The 9,205-nt window shown below is 34.3% G+C and overlaps 1 protein-coding gene across 1 annotated transcript; it reads right to left on the reverse strand.

Annotated features, from left to right (window-relative positions):
- Window positions 1-5,645: 5,645 nt before the first annotated feature.
- Window positions 5,646-8,183, reverse strand: ccl36.1 (chemokine (C-C motif) ligand 36, duplicate 1). The gene is made up of 3 exons (XM_030162782.1): window positions 8,003-8,183; window positions 7,812-7,923; window positions 5,646-5,950 (listed from the first exon to the last, which is right to left on the reverse strand). The coding sequence occupies exons 1-3, from the start codon at window positions 8,070-8,072 to the stop codon at window positions 5,857-5,859; spliced, it is 276 nt and encodes a 91-aa protein (XP_030018642.1). The 5' UTR covers window positions 8,073-8,183; the 3' UTR covers window positions 5,646-5,856.
- Between the last annotated feature and the right edge of the window lie 1,022 nt (window positions 8,184-9,205).

The raw sequence follows: 9,205 nt of genomic DNA on the forward strand, positions 1-9,205 counted from the left end.
ACATACTCTAACACAAGTCATTACTCACTTCATGGAGATATTATGCAAAATAATAATAATAATAATAATAATAATAATAATAATAATAATAATAAAAACCTTTTGATTGCAGTTTAATAACAATTACAAGCAATTAATTTACACTCAAACATGTTACTGCAGATCAAGTTTATCTAGAACAGCAAATTTACTGTAATGGTATGAATTTCAGTGTTTAGGATGATGCATAAGTGTCCACTGTTTTGGCTGATATGGAAGTAAAACAACAAAATACACGAATATATAAGAGAACAGCTGGAGAAAAGCTGTCCACTGTAGTGACCACTATGCATGAAAGGGTTAAATGTGATCTGACCTGCATCTATAACCAATACAAAGGTAATGGGCTTAGCCTAATACTACACAAGCAATGATAATATTACATACTGTATCTTCACTGAACACAGGTATTAGTGTCACATTTTACTTATTTTAACTTTTAAACACATGAAAATTTCAGGAAGTACGTACACCAGTGCAGCCAACGGGCACTCGGGAGGACCAGTTATATAGTAGGAGGGGATGTGCTTCATGGGTATCCTTAGTTTAGTAAAGGTGAAGCAGCATCCTCTGCCATCTCCACCTGTAGAAAGTACTACAACACAAGTGCTCCTTAATATTATCAGTGATCAAAGATAAGAATAAAAATCCTGCCATCATGGAAATGGAAAATACACACAGTTGTTAGCTTAGAAATGAAGTATCTTATACCTATCCTCTGTCTACTTTGTGTTTTTAGGTTAAAAACACAAATAAAGTTTCATGAATAATGTAAGACAAGACAGAGAACACTTATAGAAGCCATAAGTGTGCCTTCAAAGAGTCCCTTCAACTCACCTGGGACAGAGTGCAGCTCTGAAAACAACATTATACTCAGGAGAAAAAAACGGACAACACAAGTGCTCCTTAATATTATCAGTGATCAAAGATAAGAATAAAAATTCTGCCATCATGGAAATGGAAAACACACACAGTTGTTAGCTTAGAAATGAAGGATCTTATACCCATCTTATGTTTCATGATAATGTAAGACAAGACAGAGAACACTTACAGAAGCCATAAGTGTGCCTTCAAAGAGTCCCTTCAACTCACCTGGGACAGAGTGCAGCTCTGAAAACAACATTATACTCAGGAGAAAAAAACGGACACAAATTCTGGCCTGCATTTTCCAGCTTGATGAGAAAACGTCTGTGATGTTTGTGGCAAACTGGATGTCAACTTTAAAGCTGGAACCTTTAAGTTTACTCGCTCTATGGACTGGACTATGGACTGGGTAAGAAAACAAAGCACATGTTGTGAGGCAGGTAGGCATCAGTCCAACAGCAGCCAGAGGGAACAGACTGAGACCACACACAAAAATACACAAATATACAAGAGATCACCACAGTGATGAGGTGAGGAGAGGCTTCACATGGTCACTAGGGGGCGCTCAAGACCCTTAAAGTGTCTCTGAAGGTATTTGAATTATACAGGGTGTCCCATAAATCTCCATACATCGGAAAAATAAACGTTTCTTGACATAAACCATTTTTATTTATGTAATATGCTCTATATGACTGCCATTTCAATGCATGTCCTCCACTGCTGAAGAACTATAAAGAAGAAATATAAAGAAATACATGTTAGAACCATATGTATTATGTCTCCTATGTATGGAGACTTATGGGACACCCTGTATATATGTTAGTGTTGAACATATGAAAACCACACCATATGATTAGGGCGACCCAACGCCCAGATGTGTCCTGTTTTCATGTCCTGTTTGTGGTGTTTGTTTGTTTTGTTTTTTTTATAAATTAATAAAAATTCAGCTGATTTTGTCCAGTTACTGTCAAGTTTCTGTTTGATATTGATAAAAATCATACAGATATTGTGGTTATTTTACAGTTAGTGTTAGGATAAAAGGGGCTTTCCAAATACATTCAGTGGTGTAATAAGTAAATTCAACCAGATTTCCTTCTGAGACTTATTTCTTTAATATGTTAACCCTTTCATGCACAGTGGTCACTCCAGTGGACAGCTCTTCTACAGCTGTTCTCTTGTATATTCATGGATTTTCTTGTTCTCTTCGTTGTTGTTTTTTTTTTAACACATATCTTTTTTAAAGTTTTAAGACACTATATATCTTTTCTGACATGAATAGGTAACATTATGTAGATCTCTCCTGAGCATAAACCCCCAGAATCACAAGCCCTCTCCATAGTTTTCACACAATTTATCAGTAAATACATGTTTCTCTGCGTCACAAATTAAACGTGTGGTGTCCAGCTGAGTGGACACTTTTGCAACTTCAAGAAAAATAGGTTCATAAGAATTTTTTTTTTCATTGTTATTTTTTGTATGTTTTTTTTTTTTTTTTTTTTTTTTTTTTTTTTTACATTTTTAAAATAATTTTTATTTATTTATTTATTTATTTTTCAGAAGAAATTTTTTAATCGCATTATTTTTTCCATCCCTAAAGAGGAATACAAACACTCAGGAAAAAATTTTGATTAAGGTTCTCATAATTCGTGCATGAAAGGGTTAAATAAAGCTTCATGCTGAGGTTGAGTTTGCAGAAAGTAAAACTATATATAGTTTTGTTAGTTTTGCAGAAATGAGAACAGACAAGTCAAAGTTTGTATTTATTGTATACATCTGAGGTTTACACTGTTCGATATTACAAAGCATAAAAAATACAGAAGATAAAAAAAACAAAACAAGATCTGCTCAAAAGGACTCCATCTAAAGCACTTTTCTTTTTTAATATATATAAATTTTGAACCATGTATATGACTCAAAGAAGTGCTAAAAAGCTGCAGTGCATGTTGGATTTTTGCAGTTTTAAAAGGAGCTCTCGTCCAGGTTCTTCATGATGCCCTCCACCCAGGGCAGGTTTGGGTTCACGCAGATGTGGCGTGCCTTGGCTGTCACAAAACTGAAACACAGAGTGAAAATGTAGAGTTTAAAAAAGGAAATACAAAGGTAAAATCTAGAGCAGGGGTGTCAAATATAAGGCTCGTGGGCCAAAACCGGTCCAACAAAGGGTCCAATCCGGCCCATGGGATGAATTTGTGAAATGCAAAATTTACACAGAAGATAATAATAATAAAGGGTTAAAATAATTTTAGTGGGTTGGACCAGTAAAACAATAATATAACCTATAAATATTGACAATTCCACATTTTTGTCTTTGTTTTAGAGAGAAAAAGTAATATTACGTGATTAAATGTTTATCAACTTTCACAAAAAAAGGGAAAACATGAACAACCTGAAAGTTATTTTTTTTAAGTGTAATTTGAATTATATTCTGTCTGTTACTAAATGTTTTGTGTCTTTGTAGATCCACTGTGATCTGTAAGTTGTAAATGATAAACTGAGCCATAATATTATTAAATTACACTTATTTTTCTTAAGGAATTTCAGGTTGTTCATGTACAGAAACAATTTTCATAAAGTCATTTTACTTTTTTCACTTTAAAACAAAAATAATGTGAATAATGTAGATAATCATGAACAACCTGAAATGTCTTAAGAGAAGTTAAGTGGAATTTGAACAATATTATGGCTGTTACTAAATGTTTGGTGTCTTTGTAGATCCTCTGTAAGTTGTAATGCACATGTAGAATTGATAAGTTGGGGCAAATTAAAAGAAAGAAGTTTTATTGTCATTGTACACGATACAACGAAACTTTGTTTAGCAGCAATCTCCTGTAGCAGCTACTGAATCAAGTGTGTTAAATATGAAATACATATATATAAAAATATATTAAAACGTATTAAATCAGTGTGTAAGTGGACATGTGTATCGTGATATCTGTTGAAACAGCAGAATAACTAGATAGGATTTTTTTTTTTGGGGGGGGGTATCTATATGTTTTTTGTTTAGTTTTTTTTAGTTTAGTTAAGTTTAGTTAAGTTTAGTGTCACGTTTTACTTATTTTAACTTTTAAACACATGAAGACTTCAGGAAGTACGTACACCACTGCGACCACTGGGCACTCGGGATCAGTCATATAGTAGGAGGTGACGTGCCTCCTGGGTATCCTTTTTTCAAAAAAGGTGAAGCAGCATTGTCCTCTGCCATCTCCATCTGTAGATAGTACTACAACACAAGTGCTCCTTAATATTATCAGTGATCAAAGATAAGAATAAAAATCCTGCCATCATGGAAATGGAAAACACACACAGTTGTTAGCTTAGAAATGAAGGATCTTATACCCATCTTATGTTTCATGAATAACACAAGACAAGACAGAGAACACTTACAGAAGCCATAACTGTGCCTTCAAAGAGTCCCTTCAACTCACCTGGGACAGAGTGCAGCTCTGAAAACAACATTATACTCAGGAGAAAAAAACAGACACAAATTCTGGCCTGCATTTTCCAGCTTGATGAGAAAACGTCTGTGATGTTTGTGACAAACTGGATGTCAACTTTAAAGCTGGAACCTTTAAGTTTACTCGCTCTATGGACTGGACTATGGACTGGGTAAGAAAACAAAGCACATGTTGTGAGGCAGGTAGGCATCAGTCCAACAGCAGCCAGAGGGAACAGACTGAGACCACACACAAAAATACACAAATATACAAGAGGTCACCACAGTGATGGGCTGAGGAGAGGCTTCACATGGTCACTAGGGGGCGCTCAAGACCCTTAAAGTGTCTCTGAAGGTATTTGAATTATATGTATGTTAGTGTCGAACATATGAAAACCACACCATATGATTAGGGCGACCCAACGCCCTCTTTTGCTCAGATGTGTCCTGTTTTCACGTCCTGTTTGTGGTGTTTTTTTTTTTTTTTAATAAATTAATAAAAATTCAGTTGATTTTGTCCAGTTATTGTAAAGTTCCTGTTTGATATTGATAAAAATCATACAGATATTGTGGTTATTTTACTGTTAGTGTTAGGATAAAAGGGGCTTTACAAATACATTCAGTGGTGTAATAAGTAAATTCAACCAGATTTCCTTCTGAGACTTATTTCTTTAATATGTTAACCCTTTCATGCACAGTAGTCACTCCAGTGGACAGCTCTTCTACAGCTGTTCTCTTGTATATTCATGGATTTTCTTGTTCTTTTCATTGTTTTTTTGTTTTGTTTTGTTTTTTTTACACATATCTTTATTAAAGTTTTAAGACACTATATATCTTTTCTGACATAAATAGGTAACATTATGTAGATCTCTCCTGAGCATAAACCCCCAGAATCACAAGCCCTCTCCATAGTTTTCACACAATTTATCAGTAAATACATGTTTCTCTGCGTCACAAATTAAATGTGTGGTGTCCAGCTGAGTGGACACTTTTGCAACTTCAAGAAAAATAGGTTCATAAGAATTTTTTTTTTCATTGTTATTTTTTGTATGTTTTTTTTTTTTTTTTTTTTTACATTTTTAAAATAATTTTTATTTATTTATTTATTTATTTTTCAGAAGAAATTTTTTTAATCGCATTATTTTTTCCATCCCTAAAGAGGAATACAAACACTCAGGAAAAAATTTTGATTAAGGTTCTCATAATTCGTGCATGAAAGGGTTAAATAAAGCTTCATGCTGAAGTTGAGTTTGCAGAAAGTAAAACTATATATAGTTTTGTTAGTTTTGCAGAAATGAGAACAGACAAGTCAAAGTTTGTATTTATTGTATACATCTGAGGTTTACACTGTTCGATATTACAAAGCATAAAAAATACAGAAGATAAAAAAAACAAAACAAGATCTGCTCAAAAGGACTCCATCTAAAGCACTTTCTTTTTTAATATATATAAATTTTGAACCATGTATATGACTCAAAGAAGTGCTAAAAAGCTGCAGTGCATGTTGGATTTTTGCAGTTTTAAAAGGAGCTCTCGTCCAGGTTCTTCATGATGCCCTCCACCCAGGACAGGTTTGGGTTCACGCAGATGTGGCGTGCCTTGGCTGTCACAAAACTGAAACACAGAGTGAAAATGTAGAGTTTAAAAAAGGAAATACAAAGGTAAAATCTAGAGCAGGGGTGTCAAATATAAGGCTCGTGGGCCAAAACCGGTCCAGCAAAGTGTCCAATCCGGCCCATGGGATGAATTTGTGAAATGCAAAATTTACACAGAAGATAATAATAATAAAGGGTTAAAATAATTTTAGTGGGTTGGACCAGTAAAACAATAATATAACCTATAAATATTGACAATTCCACATTTTTGTCTTTGTTTTAGAGAGAAAAAGTAATATTACATGATTAAATGTTTATCAACTTTCACAAAAAAAGGGAAAACATGAACAACCTGAAAGTTATTTTTTTAAGTGTAATTTGGATTATATTCTGTCTGTTACTAGATGTTTTGTGTCTTTGTAGATCCACTGCGATCTGTAAGTTGTAAATGATAAACTGAGCCATAATATTATTAAATTACACTTATTTTTCTTAAGGAATTTCAGGTTGTTCATGTACAGAAACAAATTTCATAAAGTCATTTTACTTTTTTCACTTTAAAACAAAAACAATGTGAATATTGTAGATAATCATGAACAACCGGAAATGTCTTAAGAGACATTAAATGGAATTTGAACAATATTATGGCTGTTACTAAATGTTTTGTGTCTTTGTAGATCCTCTGTAAGTTGTAATGCACATGTAGAAATGATAAGTTGAGGCAAATTAAAAGAAAGAAGTTTTATTGTCATTGTACACGATACAACAAAACTTTGTTTAGCAGCAATCTCCTGTAGCAGCTACTGAATCAAGTGTGTTAAATATGAAATACATATATATAAAAATATATTAAAACGTATTAAATCAGTGTGTAAGTGGACATGTGTATCATGATATCTGTTGAAACAGCAGAATATCTAGAAAGGATTTTTGTTTTGTTTTTTTGTGAGGGGGGTGTATCTATGTTTTTGGGGTTTTTTTTAGTTTAGTATTTGTTTTGTTTTCTGCCCCTCTTTATCTTTGACTTGTGCAATTCATTTTCTTCCATTCCTACTTGAAATGAACTGGTACAGTAACTAACATTGTTAAATGATCTTTGTTGTCAAGGAGTGTTCATGATTGTATGTGATCAATGTTTGACCTTGATGATCAATAAAACTAGTTAAAAAAAAAAAAAGATTAAATCAGAAATGTGCAAAAAGAGCAGTTATCATAAATACAGTCACTAAAAATGTATCAAATATGTAGTGATAAAAGAATTAAAAGTGTTAAAATTGCACTTTTACTTTTTTGTACTAATAAAAAGAGAAAAATTTGAAGTTGTCCAGAAAAAATCTTTAGACACCGAGAAATAATCTAGGTTTTTATGTTATTATTTGACTGGTCCGGCCCATTTCAGATCATATTTAGCTGTATGTAGCCCCTGAACTGAAGTGATTTAGACTGGACTAAATTCAATCCAATCCAACTTCATTTGTAAAGCACTTGAAAACAACCACAGAGGACAAAAATGCTGTACAGAAGAATAAATAAAACCAAAATAAAAGAATAAAATACAAGAATAGATTAGAAAACATAAAAAGCCATACAATTAAAAACAACAAAAACAAATAAATAGATAAATAAGAACAATAAACCACTACCAAATGAAAACAATAGAATAAAAATAATACCTTCAAACATCTCACACGGTTTCAAAAGCCCAAATAAATAGTAAAAGAAAAAACTGAAAATAAACAAATACACAGTAGTCAATGCATGTATACTTAATGAGATAACACATTAAATGATTAAAAACAGGGTGTATATATGTAACGCAGCAGTGCATGGTTCTTATACCTGTGTCACTTTACTGTTTTAAGACTGAAGGAGGTACTTACATGACTCCGATCTTCGTACACCGATCACCGGTCAGGTAGTAGGAGACGACTTGTCTTTTGTTTATTCTTCTTGGGTACCAGGTGAAGCAGCATTCAGACGGACTGTTGGCGTCTACAGAAAAGAGGATTTGTATGATCACCTTTCAATAGTGATTATCAGAGAGAATATGAGGAAAATGTCAGAATCTCACTGCTGCAGTTCACTGAGGACAGCAGAGCAGCTCCCAGGATGCACAGCAGAAGGATGGACGCAGCCCTCATGACTCAGGATGGATCTGGATCTGATGGAGATGATGAAGATGATTAAGATGATGATGGGGCTGAAGACCACAACAGTGAAGGCTGCAGTGGAAGGCTTCTATGCACAAGGTGCAGCGGCGTTAGGTTTATTAAGATCAAAACTGAAAAAAAAAAAAAAAGAGAGAGAGAGAAGGTGTTAGTGGGTTGGAGGAGGGAGTGGGGTTGAGCTTATACATGGTTTTAAGATGCTGAGACGAGTGCAGAGGAAATGCAGGTGTGGTTAGACCTGACAGAAAATCAGCTGGCTTCAGTATAGCAACGCAAGTTTATTTGTATAGCACAGGGGTGTCCGACTCATTTTAGTTCAGGAGCCACATTCAGCTAAATTTGATCTGAAGTGGGCCGGACCAGTAAAATAATAACATAATAATATTTAAACTAGAAGCACTCGGAGAGCGCAGACCTCCGCCAAGGCTGATCAGTGGGCCCCCCTGTGGGCCCCCCCACCCCCGATCACCACCAAAATGTAATCATTTCTTCCTTGTGCCAGTATCAACATTTCCTGAAATTTTTATCCAAATTAAAGGCACAGTAGGCCAAAAAGTAAGGGCACCCCCATTTTTTATATAAATTGAGATAAAATCCGCCTTCTGGATCAGATCCGGATCAGCCTTTGAAATGTGATAGAGGACCCCATTGTCAATTCCTGAGTTAGATTTCATGAGTTTTGGTCAATAATTAAGCGAGATATTGGGAAACGAAAATTTTGGCCCCATTTACCACAATGTTAACGAAAATTTCAAAGTGATCCAGAATCCAGGATTTCTTCCGGATCACCCCCAAAAGTTAATCATTTCTTCCTTATCCCATTTCCAACAAACCCTGAAAATTTCATCCAAATCTGTCCATAACTTTTTGAGTTATGTTGCACACTAACGGACAGACAAACAAACAAACAGACAAACAAACCCTGGCAAAAACATAACCTCCTTGGCGGAGGTAATAACGTCAACTCCAAACTTTTCTCTATATTTTACAGTGAAAAACGTAAAATTAACCCTCCGGTATCCAGTTGCGCCATTTAGGCACACTTTGCACTTCATGTTAAACAACTTCATATTATTTTTCACAATTTAAATAAGGTTAGAATTCAA

The sequence above is a fragment of the Sphaeramia orbicularis genome, chromosome 18 (genome assembly GCF_902148855.1).
Source record: "Sphaeramia orbicularis chromosome 18, fSphaOr1.1, whole genome shotgun sequence".
NCBI lineage: Eukaryota > Metazoa > Chordata > Actinopteri > Kurtiformes > Apogonidae > Sphaeramia > Sphaeramia orbicularis.

Excerpts from the sequence above, each read along its gene's own strand:
- ccl36.1 (XM_030162782.1), bottom strand. The coding sequence starts at position 8,072 with ATGAGGGCTGCGTCCATCCTTCTGCTGTGCATCCTGGGAGCTGCTCTG. Across the intron at positions 7,924-8,002 it reads GTCCTCAGTGAACTGCAGCA|ACGCCAACAGTCCGTCTGAA; the intron begins GTGAGATTCTGA and ends TCTTTTCTGTAG. Across the intron at positions 5,951-7,811 it reads TGTACGAAGATCGGAGTCAT|TTTTGTGACAGCCAAGGCAC; the intron begins GTAAGTACCTCC and ends TCTGTGTTTCAG.